The 17,803-nt window shown below is 45.1% G+C and overlaps 1 protein-coding gene across 4 annotated transcripts in view; it reads right to left on the minus strand.

Moving 5' to 3' along the window:
- The window catches only part of tex2 (testis expressed 2), a 43,481-nt gene that overhangs the window by 14,477 nt on the left and 11,201 nt on the right, over positions 1-17,803 (minus strand). For 2 of the 4 annotated variants that reach the window (XM_045719999.1, XM_045720000.1), the window contains exons 3-6: positions 7,236-8,957; positions 4,398-4,598; positions 1,983-2,337; positions 1,553-1,779 (exon numbers count right to left, since the gene is read on the minus strand). In XM_045719999.1, coding sequence (XP_045575955.1) covers positions 1,553-1,779; positions 1,983-2,337; positions 4,398-4,598; positions 7,236-8,744 — 2,292 coding nt within the window. In that variant the 5' untranslated portion in view covers positions 8,745-8,957. The remainder of the gene's footprint in view (positions 1-1,552; positions 1,780-1,982; positions 2,338-4,397; positions 4,599-7,235; positions 8,958-17,803) is intronic. The other 2 variants (XM_045720002.1, XM_045720001.1) reach the window with 2 other exon arrangements.

The following is a 17,803-nucleotide window of genomic DNA, read 5'->3' on the forward strand; positions in this document are numbered from 1 at the left end:
ATAAAAGGCAGCTCTAAAATGTGCAGTTTTGTCACACAACACAATGCCACAGATGTCTCTAGTTTTGAGGGAATGTGCAATTGGCATGCTGACTGCAGGAATGTCCACCAGAGCTGTTGCCAGAGAATTGAATGTTCATTTCTTTACCAACGTCGTTTTAGAGAATTTGGCAGTATGTCCAACCAGCCTCACAACCGCAGCTGATGAAACTGTGGGTTTGCACAACCAAAGAATTTCTGCACCAACTGTCAGAAACCGTCTCAGGGAAGCTCATCTGCATGCTGGTCATCCTCACCAGGGTCTTGACCTGACTGCTGTCTGGCTTCATCACCGACTTCAGTGGGCAAATGCTCACCTTTGATGGTCACTGGCACGTTGGAGAAGTGTGCTCTTCATGGATATATCTCGGTATCAACTGTACCGGGCAGATGTCAGACAATGTATGGTGTCATGTGGGCAAGCGGTACCCCATTGTGGCGGTGGGGTTATGGTATGGGCAGGCATAAGCCACGGACAACAAACAAAATTTCATTTTATTGATGGCAATTTGTCTTGCCATTCATCCGCCTCCATCACCTCATGTTTCAGCATGATAATGCACAGCCCCATGTCGCAAGGATCTATACACAATTCCTGGAAGCTGAAAATGTCCCAGTTCTTCCATGGTCTCACCAGACATTTCACCCATTGAGCATGTTTGGGATGCTCTGGATAGACGTGCACGATAGTGTGTTCCAGTTCCCGCCAAATATCCAGCAACTTCGCACAGCCATTGAAGAGGAATAGGACAACATTCCACAGGCCACAATCAACAGCCTGATCAACTCTATGCTTGGTTTTCTGATCCATGCCCCTCGTTTTTTTTTTCCTCTACCGGATCGGTGTCCCTATATCGGGATGGTTGTTGCTAACGTGCGCTAATGTGACTAGAATGATGTTGTAAGTAACATCCAACTTTCCAGGACATAGACATGTCTTATATGTGCAGAAAGCTTACATTCTTGTTAATCTAACTGCACTGTCCAATTTACAGTAGCCATTACAGTAAAAAAAATACCATGCTACTGTTTGAGGAGAGTGCACAACAACAAAAAACTATCACGGCACTTGGTTTGATACATTCACCTCTGAAGGTAAATAATGTACTTACATTCCATAATCTTGCTCTGATTTGTCATCCTGAGGGTCCCAGAGATAAAAATATAGCATAGTTTTGTTTAATAAAATCAATTTTTATACTCAAATGTAGGAACTGGGTTCTAAAGTTTGAACCCCTGCTGTTTGTGTATTCCCAGTCATGTGAAATCCATAGATTTGGATCTAATGAATTTATTTCAATTGGCTGATTTCCTTATTTGAGCTGTAACTCTTTGAAATTGTTGCATGTTGCTTAGTATAGTTGTTTATTGTTCAGTATAGTTACATGCTATTACATGGCCACACTAACTACATGTCTACATGGCTATCTGATCAGCCTGTGTCAACATGGTCACCTCCATAGAATTACATATAGAATGAATAAGATCTCTGTGGTCTCCCCCATCAACCCTACCTTCTTGGTGGCTCCAGGGCTGCCCTCTGGGCTGTGGGAGGGGCTGCTGGCCGGGGGGCTGTCCAGCGGGGGCAGGGGGGTGACGTACTTGGCCATGTAGACGTTGTAGTCCAGCAGCATCTTCTGCCTGACCCCTCCGGCCAGGGAAGGGTCCTTCTGACTGGGCTCGTCCATGAGGCTGCCACGGCTGCTACTCCTGCTCTCTGCCTCCAGTCTGTGAGGCCAGTCTGTTAGGCAACGACAACCACACCTGGGTTCAAATTCTATTGGAAATCATTTCACATATGTTAATGTTTAGCTAACCCTGTCTGTAATCCTCTTAGAATTAGGGTTAGGGTTAAGGTTAGGGAGAATAGGATTTTGAATGGGAATCAATTGTTGGTCTCCAAAAAGTACAGCTGTCTGTGTGTTCATCTGAATGTTCCCTCACCGCCCACTGGATGCTCACTGGATGTTTTATTAGCCTCAGACTTAAGTCTGGATGCCACCAAAATCCTCCTGAACCATTCTTCTTTCTCCCGACCCGTCCTCCCAAACAGGAACAGGGTCAGATCCCGCTCCCCTGGGGGTTTCCTGGGCTCCTCTCCACCCCCAGCTCCACCTGGACCCTCCAGCTTCTCCCCCTTCTCCCCCACCCCGGCCGGCTTCTCTTCCCCAGGATCGGGCCTCTCTCCCTGGGCCTGGACCTTGGACATGAAGTCCTCCTGCTTGGCCAGCTCGATACAGATGGGGTACTTCTTGTTCCACACGCGCTTCCTGGCCAGGCTCTGGGGCACCAGGTGGATCTGGGGACACATTTGGATGTTACACACTACATGAACCTCTTGGGGGTGTTCTAAAAATATTAGGCTGACTGGACAGATACAGGTATTTATATCACTTGTGAGGGAGGCCCACTTCAATATCTGTATGCCCAAACACATACACAGTCATACACAAATGTGCACCATATATGATATGAAAGTGACGTGTCGTTTTTCAGGAAGTAGCCTTGTAGTTTTGCGTTTTGAATGGGCAAAAACATATGGTCTTCAGCACGGTCTTCAGCACACAAACTTCAGAGGTAAATTCATCCAAAAACACAAATATAATTTTATATACAGTCGGAAGTTTACATACACCTTAGCCAAATACATTTAAACTCAGTTTTTCACAATTCCTGACATTTAATCGTAGTAAAAATGCCCTGTCTTAGGTCAGTTAGGATCACCACTTTTTTTAAGAATGTGAAATCCCAGAATAATAGTTGAGAGAATTATTTCTTTCAGCTTTTATTTCTTTCATCACATTCCCAGTGGGTCAGAAGTTTACATACACTCAATTAGTATTTGGTAGCACTGCCTTTAAATTGTTTAACTTGGGTCAAATGTTTCGGGTAGCCTTCCATAAGCTTCCCACAATAAGTTGGGTGAATTTTGGCCCATTTCTCCTGACAGAGCTGGTGTAACTCAGTCAGGTTTGTAGGCCTCCTTGCTCGCACACGGTTTTTCAGTTCTGCCCACAAATGTTCTATGGGATTGAGGTCAGGGCTTTGTGATGGCCACTAAAATACCTTGACTATGTTGTCCTTAAGCCATTTTGCCACAACTTTGGAAGTATTCTTGGGGTCATTGTCCATTTGGAAGACCCATTTGCGACCAAGTTTTAACTTCCTGACTGATGTCTTGAGATGTAGCTTCAATATATCCACATAATTTTTGTTCCTCATGATGCCATCTGTTTTGTGAAGTGCACCAGTCTCTCCTGCAGCAAAGCACCCCCACAACATGATGCTGCCACCTCCGTGCTTCACGGTTGGGATGGTGTTCTTCTGCTTGCAAGCCTCCCCCTTTTCCTCCAAACATAACGATGGTCATTATGGCCAAACAGTTCAATTTATGTTTCATCAGACCTGAGGACATTTCTCCAAAAAGTACGATCTTTGCCCCCATGTGCAGTTGCAAACCATTGTCTGGCATTTTTATGGCGGTTTTGGAGCAGTGGCTTCTTCCTTGCTGTCGATATAGGACTCGTTTTACTGTGGATATAGATACTTTTGTACCTGTTTCCTCCAGCATCTTCACAAGGTCCTTTGCTGTTGTTCTGGGATTGATTTGCACTTTTCGCACCAAAGTACCTTCATCTCTAGAAAACAGAATGCGTCTCCTTCCTGAGCGGTATGATGGCTGCGTGGTCCCATGGTGTTTATACTTGCGTACTATTGTTTGTACAGATGAACGTGGTACCTTCAGGCGCTTGGAAATTGCTCCCAATGATGAACCAGACTTGTGGAGGTCTACAATTTTTTTTCTGAGGTCTTGGCTGATTTCTTTTGATTTTCCCATGACGTCAAGCAAAGAGGCACTGAGTTTGAAGGTAGGCCTTGAAATACATCCACAGGTACACCTCCAATTGACTCAAATGATGTCAATTAGCCTATCAGAAGCTTCTAAAGCCATGACATAATTTTCTGGAATTTTCCAAGCTGTTCAAAGGCACAGTCAACTTAATGTATGTAAACTTCTGACCCACTGGAATTGTGATACAGTGAATTATAAGTGAAATAATCTGTCTGTAAACAATTGTTGGAAAAACTACTTAATGACTCCAAGCTAAGTGTATGTAAACTTCCGACTTCAACTGTATCTTAAATGACCGCGTTTTCACGGATTTAATGATATAATCGTCGAGCCCATTCAAGAGATTTGGGGACAGGACCCGGAAGTATGACGTAGGACGACGCCACTTGCACATCGTATTTCCCTTTCCCTCCCTCTCTGTCTTAGACATACACAAACAAAATGGCGCATCCATCCGCAAACGACCATACAACAAGTTCCACAGACAGACGGACAGACACACACACCTTGCTGTCGGTGAGGTCGTAGATCTTCTGGCTGATGTAGGTGACGTCAGGTTTGGGCTCGTTGTGCGTGGCCCGCCGGGCGATGTTGCGGTTGGGTTTGGACAGGCGCAGGGTGGAGCCCTCCAGGCGTACATACACAGAGTGGGTCAGAGTGGCATGGTACATCTCTAGGTCATAGCTGGACATCTGGTTCATCCAGCCCTGTTAATGAGAACAACACACACTGTTAACTCTCAGACCGACGCATGGAACAACATGGAGACTAATAATATGCACGAATGACACGCACACACAAACACACACAAACACACACACACTAATTGGGGAGTGTGATGGGCTGCAATACAACCGCATAACCACACGGTCTCCAACTTTTAGCTGACAGTCCTGGTCCATACTAACATCATAGTGGGATAATCATCCAGAGCATGTTGATATGTGGAGATAGTATCACAACATGGCTTCCTCTAAACAACAACAACGGTCTGTTCAGTTCCCTTCAGAGACGGGGAGACGTTACTTCATGTTGATATGTGGAGATAGTATCACAACATGGCTTCCTCTAAACAACAACAACGGTCTGTTCAGTTCTCTTCAGAGACGGGGAGACGTTACTTCATGTTGATATGTGGAGATAGTATCACAACATGGCTTCCTCTAAACAACAACAACGGTCTGTTCAGTTCTCTTCAGAGACGGGGAGACGTTACTTCATGTTGATATGTGGAGATAGTATCACAACATGGCTTCCTCTAAACAACAACAACGGTCTGTTCAGTTCTCTTCAGAGACGGGGAGACGTTACTTCATGTTGATATGTGGAGATAGTATCACAACATGGCTTCCTCTAAACAACAACAACGGTCTGTTCAGTTCTCTTCAGAGACGGGGAGACGTTACTTCATGTTGATATGTGGAGATAGTATCACAACATGGCTTCCTCTAAACAACAACAACGGTCTGTTCAGTTCTCTTCAGAGACGGGGAGACGTTACTTCATGTTGATATGTGGAGATAGTATCACAACATGGCTTCCTCTAAACAACAACAACGGTCTGTTCAGTTCTCTTCAGAGACGGGGAGACGTTACTTCATGAGTTCCATCATGGGCATGATGACATCATAGCGTGACTGTGGGTGAGAGTTGACCCGTATGACCCCTCCTTTAGCTGGCTATATTCTGTGGTTCCACAGGCGCTATGTTGGGCTGTGTTCCACGTGACCAGAGAGCCTCTCTCCAGTACAGCTGTAGCCTGAGGCTATTGAGCTCATGTGGCCACACGGGTTCAAACACACACGCACAAGTACACACACACACACACACACTCAAATAAGAACACAAACACACACTCAAATAAGAACACAAACACACGCTTACATAACCGCTAGCCAAGCGCTAAGCGTGTCTCCTCTGCTTCAGTTTCCAGCACATTGACTGGGTTAAAAGGAGAACGCTTGACAAATCAACAGACCATTTAATCTGTGAGGTTGTTTCAGGGCAAACCCCAATGCAGCTGGAGGGAACGCTATATAGCCTCAGTATGTTGTTGGATAGCCCAATGAGGATGTTAGATTAGTCATTTAGCACTCTTATCCAGAGTCTTATTACAGTAGTGAGTGAATACATCTTCATACTGGTCCCCTATGGGAATCAAACCCACAACCCTGGTGTTGCAAGCACCATGCTGAGCCACACCGGACTTTGATGTATTTGTTATCCAGCCAATGTTTCTCTATCCCACTGGGAAGCCACCATTGTGAATGCTGCATGAGCATTCAGGAGAGGTTGTACATCCCAATATTTAAGCCAGTGTAATGTTTAATGGTGTAATAACCCAAGCCGACTGAAAAGTACTGGTGTGGATATTAGGATTCATGGAGGGAGGAGAATTGTTACCTTGGCAACCATGCTGTTTAGCAATTCAAGAGAGGGAAGAAGACGGATATCTACAGACATTTACTGAATGGCTTCAGGTCCTATCTGATAAAGTGAGCAGCCATCAGGTTTTATTCCTGAACTTTAACGACAAACAGAGACGCGATATGGAGAATTGGTTTGCGTCCCAAATGGCAACCTAATCCCTATATGGTGCACTATGTTCAACCAGAACCCTATAGGCCTTGGTCAAAAGTAGTGCACTACAAAGGGAATAGGGTGCCATGTGGGACGCATTCTTGTAGATCCTCCCTACTCTTTCCGAGTCCCACTGGGGAAAAGCCAGCCATGTATCAGCTGTTTATCTTGTAGACGCTATCAGCAACATGTGCTCAGCTTGCTAACTCAATAGAAGCTGCAGGCTACCTGTCCACAGTGATGACAGCTACTACTAAGGGAAGGACACAGCCTATCTAAGATGTCAGGCTATCTGTCCACAGTGATGATAGGTACTACTAAGGGAAGGACACAGCCTATCTAAGATGTCAGGCTATCTGTCCACAGTGATGACAGGTACTACTAAGGGAAGGACACAGCCTATCTAAGATGTCAGGCTCCTTTCTATGTGATCTGCCTTAAATATACCTTGGTCGTTGCACAACAGAAAAGTATGCCTATCCATGACAATATCTTTATTGTTGCATTTATACATCTATTATCTATCCTCTTGGGTAGAAAGCTTTCTATGTCATAACCTTACACAAAAATACAGGGATAGGCTGTGAAACGTAGGACAGTGTTCAGTCACAAACTCTGGTTCTGGAGAGTTGAGCAGGCTTTTGTTCCAGTCTTATACTAATGCACCCTTTACAGTTTTTTCCCAATTGCTTTGGCACTAATTTCAGACGTAAGTCGTCAAATTTCTAAATACTTAGCACTAAACTGCTAACACAGTGACCTACCTTAAAGATTCCAGGTTCTTTGATATCCAGCTGGGCCACGTTCCACTGCTCCCCCCTTCGTCTGCCCTGCCTGGTCCCACTGCAGCTGGAGACCTCCGGAGCCGACAGCCACACCACCAGTATAGCCAGCATGAACCCTGCTGCCACCCCCTGCACCACCGCACACAAATAGGGTGGCAGGGGGAATACCAGGTAACTGTAGACTAGACATGTGAAGAAGAGGAGGCCAGTGATGGGCACGTTTGGTAAGTCTTCCTCCTCTTCGTCGGACTCGGCTTCACTGCAGACGCCCGTGCTTCCTGTTTGGATCTGCAGGGACCCGGGCCGCTCCCCGTCCGGTGTCTCAGTGTCAGTACAGAGCTCAAAGTCTTCACTGTAGAGCTCACAGAACTCCTCGTCCTCCAGGCGGACTAGGGCCGACATGGAGCAGTGACCCAGGGCGAGGAAGGAGGACCTGGGGAGAGGAGGAGGGGAGGAGACCCTGGAGGTCCTGGAGGACTTGGCTGGAGGAGAGGAGAAGACAGAGTCTGCTGAGGCTTCACCAGTAGGGGTCTCCTCTTCCTCCTCTTCCTCCTCCTCTCCTTCAGAGTTGCCCCCCTCCTCTTTGATGCTGTAGTTGTTGTTGCTCTCTGCGTGCCCATTGAGGCCTGCCAGGTTGGTGAGCTCCGTGGCGCTGAGGGAGAGGGAGCGGTGGGTAGCGGAGGCACCCCCCCCTGTACCTCCTCCCTCGGCCCCGCCTCCAGCCTCGTCGCCCATGAACTTACTGAACAGATGCATTGGCTCACACATGACCTCCGACAAACGCCTCCTAGTATCCTCAATCCTGGCCTCCATCTCTTGCACCTTGAAGAAACACCTCCCGTCGGCCGGGGAGGTGAGGGGTGAGGAGGGGGCCGTCTTGGAGTCACCACCCCCAAACGTGGTGGAACCCATCGGCTGGCCCAACTGCTTGAAGAGCTGCAGGTTGTTGACGCGGGAGTCTGGAGGTGGGCGCTGCTGGGAGAGAGATGGTGGTGAGGGCGCCTCCTGGTGGTCGGGCCTGGTGTTGTCCGTGGAGAGAGACTTGACGAACGTCTTCATCAGATGGTGGCGGTGGCGTCCGGCAGAAGAAGGAGGGGCAACCATCATTTCATTGGACAGGGACCTGAGGCTGAGGAAAGGCTTGGAGGGCAGGGCTGCGGAGCGAGACGGGGAGGAGGTGGTGGAGGAGGAGGTGGGAGGGATCGTGGGCCTTGTGTGATCAGAGGGCCAGGAGGAGCAAGCAGGGGGGGAATGGAGGGGGGTGTGCATGGAGGAGGGGAGGATGGGCAGGGCTGGGCTGTGGGGTAGAGTGGTAGAGGACACAGCAATGGTAGTGGTGGCCCCAATCCCTCCAGCATCAAACACTAGCTCCTCGCTGGCTTCCAAGGCCGTCACGATGCCCTGGTCCTCAGTCCTCCCCCCCCATCCCACCCAGCCCTTCTGACTCCTCTCCTGCAGAGGACGATGACACAGACGCCCCAAACCCATACAGCTCCTCGTCCTCGTCCTCCTCTTGTCCCAGGGCGGAGAAGTGGATGGTGATGGTGTCCCGGGAGAGGGAGCGCTGCACCTGCAGCTTGGGGCCGGGGGGGCGGGCGGGGGGGCGTGGAGGAGGAGGGGGTACTGTCAGCAGCATGGCCGTCCTTCCTGCTACTGTTGCTGCCCTGGCTGGTCATGACCACACTCCACAGGGCTCACAGCCTGGAGAGGGGGAGAGAGAGTGAAAGAGAGAGAGGGATGAGGGAGAGAGAACGAGTGGTGTGGGAGAGGCAGGGACAGAGAGAGAGAGAGAGAAAGAAAGAGATAGAGAGAGAGAAAGAAAAAAAAAATATATATATATATATATATATATTGTTTTAAAGCTAGAATCCTTAGCTGCTACATCAATTTGACTATTGATTCTTGAGGAATATAACTTATGCCTCATGAGCTTAGTTCAACTGTCGTACCCCATCAAAACCAAAAATATATGTTTTTTTTACTCTGAAGTTTGTAGTTTAGTTAAGTTTAGTTTATTAATTTGACCATTTTAAAAAACAAGCACACATAAAACTTAAAAGCCATACATGCACATTAATAAAATCATGGACGATAACACACAATACAGTCTGGGACTTATTTCCATTGTGATCCTCTTGAGACAAGATGGCTAGACAAGATCGAACACAGTATGGCAGTGAAATAATAAAACAAAAACATAGAAGAAGAGCATCTATCTCATCATTCCAGTTACATCATAGGGGTAAACAATATATATAACAATATATAATATGTAAACAATATATATGTAAACAAAAACTATATAGCCTCAAAACATGGTAACAACTGTCCTTGCATCCACAGCTCTGTCTATGAATTTGAGAGTGGTTACATTTCTCCAGGCTCATCCCTCAGTTTGTTTTTACCAAAACAGAGGCTAGGGTGTCCACTTTGTCATTGTATCAATTAAGGATTGTAGCTTTAATTGAGGCACCAAGTTTGCGCTGCTCGCTCCCGCTGCTCGTTCCCGCTGCTCGTTCCGTGGATAAATGAATGCTCCTACCGCTGTCTCTCCCAAGCATCTTTGACCGGTGTTTTCACATACTGCTTGTATCCACAGCACTAACTGACTGGATTAGTAAAGTGCAGCCAGGACAGTACAGTGAGCAAGTCCTCCTCTTTCTCTCTGTTTATCCTACTGGTGCATGTGTGATCAAGTGTGAGTTGCTGTTGTGTGTAGGTCATTTTATTGGCAGAGCTTGTCTTCGGGAAGCGGGTTGTGGGTTGTGTTTGCGAACTCATTTTTGCTCACAACAAGCTTGTGGCATGGCTGATACTATACAGAAAAACGCTGCAAAGCTCAATGCGGAAGACGAGTACGTATCAAGCACTACACTCCACGAACTACTGGATAAACAAAAATACTTCTATAAAGATGTAACAGATCTGCAGGAAAATAACTTGAAGTCCTTCCTGCAACTCTTTCTGGATTCTACCAACAAAAGGGTTGATGATCTGTTTAAGGCCGTAACGGAATTTATACACAGTTTGGAATTTACGCAGTCGGAGGTGAATGTCCCCAGCCAGACCACATTCAAAACCATGTCTGAGGATTTCACCATTTTACAAATAACACTTGACAAGCACTCTTCCAAAGGATACTACCTCAAAAAACAATCGAGGCACAATAACATTTGAATTGATGGAATTGAGGACGTAAAGACTGAAACTTGGCATGACACAGAAGTCAAGGCCAAGACACTGCTGGCAGATCAACTCAAACTGGACCCTAAACTCATGGAGATTGAGAGGGCTCATAGGAATGGCACTTTCTTCCCCCATGGATTCTGCAAATTACAAAAAGTAAAAGAACAAATTTACTCACCTACTTCGGATATCCCCAAAAATATATTTGACTAATTCCAAGAATCCTTAAATAATACAAGTCAAATTGGAAAATCAATCAACTGTTAAATAAGAAAAAGGCATCTAGAACCATCCCATCTCAATTTATTGTTGGAAATAAGAATGTAATAACTTTTTTGTGAATGTGGGTTCCTCTCTGTAAAAGAAATTTGAGAAAACTGATGGCAATCCCTTGGATTACATTAAGGGACATTTCCCTTCTCTGCTTCAGTTTGATCCTCCTGATGTAATGGAGGTGATGGAGGTAAATGGTAAAGATATCAGCAGAAGGTCATGATGAGATTGGTACCTTTTTGGTGAAATCAGTGTCTTCCTCAATTAATCAGTGTCTTCCTCAATTACTTCCTGAATTATCTTCACCAAACTAGTAGTATTGTTCCTAAAGATTTGAAAATTGAAAAAAGTTATCCCCCTCTATAAATCTGGGTATCTTAATATCTTTCACAAATTATTTCCCAATATCTGTACTGCCATGTTTTTCTAAAATCCTAGAAATGTGGTGTGTAAGAGAATGTTGAAACGCTTAAATCAACACTATATTCTACATGAGCATCAATATGGTTTTTGAAAAACTACTCCACATATATAGCCCCTGTCACGGGTGTCGTAAGGACTTGACCAAAATGCAGCGGGAATGTGTATACTCATCTTCTTTTTAATAGGAAGAAAGAAGGGAAAACCGAAACAAAACACACGTATACAAAAACAACGACGATAACAGTCTTGTCAGGCACACAGCTAAACAAGAAACACACCCCTCTTAAATAGGACCTTCAATTAGAAGCAACGAGGAGCAGCTGCTTCCAATTGAAGGTCAACCCCATTAACTAAACATAGAAATAGAAAGACTAGAACGAACATAGAAATATACTAACATAGAACATTATCCACAAACCCCGAAACACATAAAACAAACACCCCTCTTACATAAGAACATAGCCCAACAAACCCCGAAACACTCTAAACAAACACCCCCTGCCACGTCCTGACCAAACTATAATAACAAATAACCCCTTTACTGGTCAGGACGTGACAGCTCCTTTGTAACTTGTGGATAAAATCTTTCCAGCCCTGGACAACAATGAACACGCTCTCTGCGTCTTTTTAGATTCATCCAAAGACTTTGACATGGTTGATCATGAAATGTTACTTTCTAAATTGCATTATTATGGTTTTCATGATTATACATAATTGGCTATATAGTTCTGTTTATGATAGAGAACAATTTGTATATGCAAACGGCTGTGCATCTACCAGGGCCAAGATATCCTGTGCTGTGACACAGGGTTGATAATGTGACCTGTGTTATTCCTAATCTATATCAATGACCTTGCTGCTGTGTCTTCTACCGTACTTCCCCTTCTCTTTGGTGAGGATACATATTACATTTTATCACACAAGAATTTTGATTAATGAAGCCAACTCAGGCATGGCCACATTTTCTGAATGGTTCCAGATAAACAAATGATCTTTAAATGTTGGTGGGAATGAAATGGAACAAGTCACATCCACTAGATTCCTCTGAGTTCTAGTTGATGAAAAGTTATCCTGGAAAGATCATATTCGATTTGTCACTAGCGAAGTGATGAAATCTGCTGGTATCATCAGAAAGACTAGTGGTTTGGTTCACCAGGCTTGCTTCCTAACTCTATACTACAGCTTAATTTACCCATATCTGGGCCAGTAAATATGCCTCCTAACTACACAAATTACTCATCATACAAAATACATTTGCAAGACTAGCCACCTCCTCTAATTACCTGGCTCCATATGCACCTTTGTTTAAGAAACTCTATATCTTGTCTATTTATGACGTTAATGTTCTCCAATTATGTACTTTCATCTACAAATACTCATGCCTCCCAGACAGTTTACCTTTCAATGGATTCTTCCAGGTTCATTCTGAAATCCATCTATACAACACAAGACACCTCGATAACCTTCACCCTCCCCACTGCTGCACCTCACATAGTCAATTCTCTATCAGATACAGAGGTACCATTCTCATCTTCACATTGCCAAAATATCACCATCCCTCAATAAGTTCAAGCGAAGACTGGGGGTCAGCCTGATGAACCAAACTACTCAGTAATCTCCTCCATAAAGCCTAACTCTCACACATTCACATGCACACACACATTTAAACAAAACAGTTACTTTTGTTTTTTGAGATTACTGATCAATTCATTTATACATATATAATTAGTAAGTTTACTAGGTTCTGTTTTAACAAACCAATTTTCTTTTTGTACTTATGCATTGAATATCGTTTTTTTGTGGTGTGGTTTTCATATCAGCCCTTGGGCATCCAAGCACACCTGCACACTGTTTTTTAGATTTGAGTTTTTATCTGTATTGTTGTCTATCACTTGTTTTCTTTGGTGCAAATAAATACATAAATAAATCCCTCAACAAAAAAAGGAATTCATAATGGTTATTACAGAAAACAAACAACACCACACACAAAACACAAACTGTAATTAATGCAAAATGGGCCGTGCTGTGAGCCCCGGCTGGTAGATCATACAGTAACAAGCCAGTCATTGTTTTTCTCCACCAAGGCTGAACCACAGACAATAATCAGTGAGTGATTTCCTAAATTAGGCGTGGCGTTGTTATTGAGTTATTCTAGCTGTTTATTCTAGCCCATTGTATAATTATCTGGGTAGCCATATATTAGACACACACACACACACACACACACACACACACACACACACACACACACACACACACACACACACACACACACACACACACACACACACACACACACACACACACACACACTCACACACACACACACACACACACACCAGAGGAGGCTGGTGAGAAGGTGCCACCGGCCACCTGTGACACACACACACATATACACATACACACTCCCCCTCCCCCCAAATATACAAACACACACATCTCTCAAGCCTGCAAGTGGTTGATAAAAGCCTCTAATGGAAGATGGAGAGACAGAAACAATGAAACTGGTAGGCTGTGATTGTTTCTTTATATCCCAGAAAGCCTTTCTTCCCACCAGAGGCTCAGCCTGAATTGGTTCTCTTTCATAGCCATTTGCTGGACAGAATGACACAGTGTTTGACTCTCCTGCAAGCCCCTATTTTTTGCTGGGCTGAAATAGGTTTTCTCTAAAGTGTCTAAGCGAGGGAGTGTGTGTGTGTTTGTGTTTGTGTTTGTGTGTGTGTTTGTGTTTGTTTGTTTGTGTGTGTGTAAGGGCTGTCGTCGCAAGAAAACCAAGATGCAGCGGAGGTTGTGGATTCATTATGAATATTTAATCAAATGAACCACAATAAACAAAACATAAAACAGCAACGATAGCAAACAGTCCTGTCTGGTCAAAAACGAACGAGACAGAAAACAATCACCCACAAAACCCAAAGGAAAAATAGGCTACTTATGTGTGACTCCCAATCAGCAACAACGAACTTCAGCTGTGCCTGATTGGGAGCCACACACGGACCAAAACAAAGAAATACAAAACCATAGAAAAAAGAACATAGAACGCCCACCCAATGTAACACCCTGGCCTAACCAAAATAAAGAACAAAAACCCCTCTCTATGGCCAGGGCGTTACAGTGTGTTTGCGTGTGTGTGTGATACTTAAGTCATGGCATGCAGGCACAAGAGATGGAGGGAGCGAGAGGGCGAAAAAACAAGGGAGCAAAAATAAGGAAATAGAGCCACAGGGGCCTGTAGTGGAAGCAGAGGACCTTCAGAGATTAGTCTTTGAAGATGAATTCAAACAGGGAAAAATGCTTTTGAAGTGAGAGTACAGGCCACAGAACAGGGCCGACGCAAGGGAGGGTGAGAAGGAGGGAGCTGTGGATCGAAGGATGACATCCTGGTGATCAAAGGTTAAACAACAGACTAAAAGATGAGAGGTAAAAGGGTAGAAAGATTTAAACACATTTGGGGCCGTCTGATGATTGGTCCAGACACCAATGGGTTGGGCCAGAACACACGTGGGTAAAGTGGCGAGGTGAAAATTCGTCATTGGTTTTGATACTCTGATTGGTTAGAGACGATCCAGTCGCTGATGACTTTGTTTTGTACGACGCCCCTCGTGCCCCTGGTCACCACAAACAACTTCAATGACGGCAGTCTCAGACTAAAGTATGTAGCGAACGACAGAGCAACAGAACAATGCAGTGTGAGTCGTCAGGCTACAGAAAGATCAGATTGAGCCATTGAACCAGATTTCTGGATTCAACAGCTATAGGAGGACAGCCAAACAAATTCATCCAGAAACTCAACCAGGAGAGGAAGAGGATCCCACACAAATCACTACAGAGCCTTAGTGCTGAGCATCTGACAACACACACAGGTCTACTGTTGCTTATTATCACTACAGTGTCATCGTGGAAAACCATTGACAAAATTGAAAACATCTTAAAACAGAGGAAGTTCCATGCAGGTTACAGGGATCTTTAGCAGCTATAACGCTAAAATGCGTTGACCAATGGAATAGGAGCAATTGTATATATATTTTTTGCAATATAAGCAAGGCACGTAACCCTAATTGCTCCTGTAAGTCGCTCTGGATAAGAGCGTCTCCTAAACGACTCAAATGTTCATGTAAAATGGTTGAAAACTGTTGAGAGAGAACACTCCAAGGTTGAGATCGTAAACACAGTCCTAAGCTCTTGGTTGTGACAGCTAGGCTATAAGAGGGGCTCAGAGCTGCAAACCAGGTGGAGACAACACACTCATCCAATTAATCAAAGCAAGGCCACTTTAATCAGTTAAAACCTGATTTGCCCTCTGCATCTCACACACGACAGACAGACAGACAGACAGACAGACAGACAGACAGACAGACAGACAGACAGACAGACAGACAGACAGACAGACAGACAGACAGACAGACAGACAGACAGACAGACAGACAGACAGACAGAGATGGGGAGAGAGAGGGAACAGAGATGGGGAGAGAGATGGAACAGAGATGGGGAGTGAGGGGAACAGAGATGGGGAGAGAGGGGGAACAGAGATGGGGAGTGAGGGAACAGAGATGGGGAGAGAGATGGGGAGAGAGAGGGAACAGAGATGGGGGAGAGAGATGGGGAGAGAGAGGGAACAGAGATGGGGGAGAGAGGGGAGAGAGAGGGAACAGAGATGGGGAGAGAGAGGGAACAGAGATGGGGAGAGAGGGGGAACAGAGATGGGGAGTGAGGGAACAGAGATGGGGAGAGAGGGGGAACAGAGATGGGGAGTGAGGGAACAGAGATGGGGAGAGAGGGAACAGAGATGGGGAGAGAGAGGGAACAGAGATGGGGAGAGAGGGAACAGAGATGGGGAGTGAGGGAACAGAGATGGGGAGTGAGGGAACAGAGATGGGGAGAGAGGGGGAACAGAGATGGGGAGTGAGGGAACAGAGATGGGGAGAGAGGGAACAGAGATGGGGAGAGAGAGGGAACAGAGATGGGGAGAGAGGGGGAACAGAGATGGGGAGTGAGGGAACAGAGATGGGGAGAGAGGGAACAGAGATGGGGAGAGAGAGGGAACAGAGATGGGGAGAGAGAGGGAAGGAGAAACAGTGGTGAGATGGGGTGGTTAAATAATTGCCTAATTACATACATTGTCAAAGAAAAGTTACCATGCTTCTGAAAATAGTTTATGGTAGTGTTTTCTAATGAGCAACATGGAGCCTGTAGCCAGTTAGATTATACTGAGACAGTTTGAAGGGTAGACTCCATTAGATTAGGGGAAAGGGGATACCTATTCAACTGATGCATTCAACCAAAATGTGTTTTCCACATTTAACTTTCAGAAAGGTGCGGGTGGCCGGCTCTGAGATTCAAACCAACAACCTTTTGGTTAATGGCCCAAACGTTCTTAACCGATAAGCAATCAGACATGAGAGTGAGGAAACAGGAGAGAAATCTGGTTGGTCTGAGACATTAAGGAAGCTAGATTAAGACTAATAGAGAAAGAAAGAGAGACAGATTCAGTATGTATGGTTAGTCTGTGGTAAAGAAGGCTAGATTAAACTAGGACAGAGTGAGATAATGAGAGAGAGAGAGAGAGAGAGAGAGAGAGAGAGACAGATTCAGTATGTATGGTTAGTCTGTGGTAAAGAAGGCTAGATTAAACTAGGACAGAGTGAGATAATGAGAGAGAGAGAGAGAGAGAGAGAGAGAGAGAGACAGATTCAGTATGTATGGTTAGTCTGTGGTAAAGAAGGCTAGATTAAACTAGGACAGAGTGAGATAATGAGAGAGAGAGAGAGAGAGAGAGAGAGAGGCAGATTCAGTATGTATGGTTAGTCTGTGGTAAAGAAGGCTAGATTAAACTAGGAGAGAGTGAGATAATGAGAGAGAGAGAGAGATAGAGAGAGAGAGAGACAGATTCAGTATGTATGGATAGTCTGAGGTAAAGAAGGCTAGATTAAACTAGGAGAGAGTGAGAGGTAGATAAAGAGAGAGAGAGAGTGAGAGGTAGATAAAGAGAGAGAGAGAGAGAGCGAGAGGGGTAGATAAAGAGAGACAGAGTGAGAGGTAGATAAAGAGAGAGAGAGAGAGAGAGAGAGAGAGGTAGATAAAGAGAGAGAGAGAGAGAGAGAGAGAGAGAGTGAGAGGTAGATAAAGAGAGAGAGAGTGAGAGTGAGAGGTAGATAAAGAGAGAGAGAGCGAGAGGGGTAGATAAAGAGAGAGAGAGTGAGAGGTAGATAAAGAGAGGTAGATAAAGAGAGAGAGAGAGTGAGAGGTAGATAAAGAGAGAGAGAGAGAGAGAGAGAGAGAGAGAGAGAGAGAGGTAGATAAAGAGAGAGAGAGAGAGAGAGAGAGAGAGAGAGAGAGGTAGAGAGAGGTAGATAAAGAGAGAGAGAGAGAGAGAGAGAGAGAGAGTGAGAGGTAGATAAAGAGAGAGAGAGAGAGAGAGAGAGAGAGGTAGATAGAGAGAGAGAGAGAGAGAGAGAGAGAGAGAGAGCTAGATAAAGAGAGAGAGAGAGAGAGAGAGAGAGAGGTAGATAAAGAGAGAGAGAGAGAGAGAGAGAGAGAGGTAGATAAAGAGAGAGAGAGAGAGAGAGGTAGATATAGAGAGAGAGAGAGAGAGAGAGAGAGAGAGAGGTAGATAGAGAGAGAGAGAGAGAGAGAGAGAGAGAGAGAGTGAGAGGTAGATAAAGAGA

The sequence above is a fragment of the Salmo salar genome, chromosome ssa06 (genome assembly GCF_905237065.1).
Source record: "Salmo salar chromosome ssa06, Ssal_v3.1, whole genome shotgun sequence".
NCBI classification, from domain to species: Eukaryota; Metazoa; Chordata; class Actinopteri; order Salmoniformes; family Salmonidae; genus Salmo; species Salmo salar.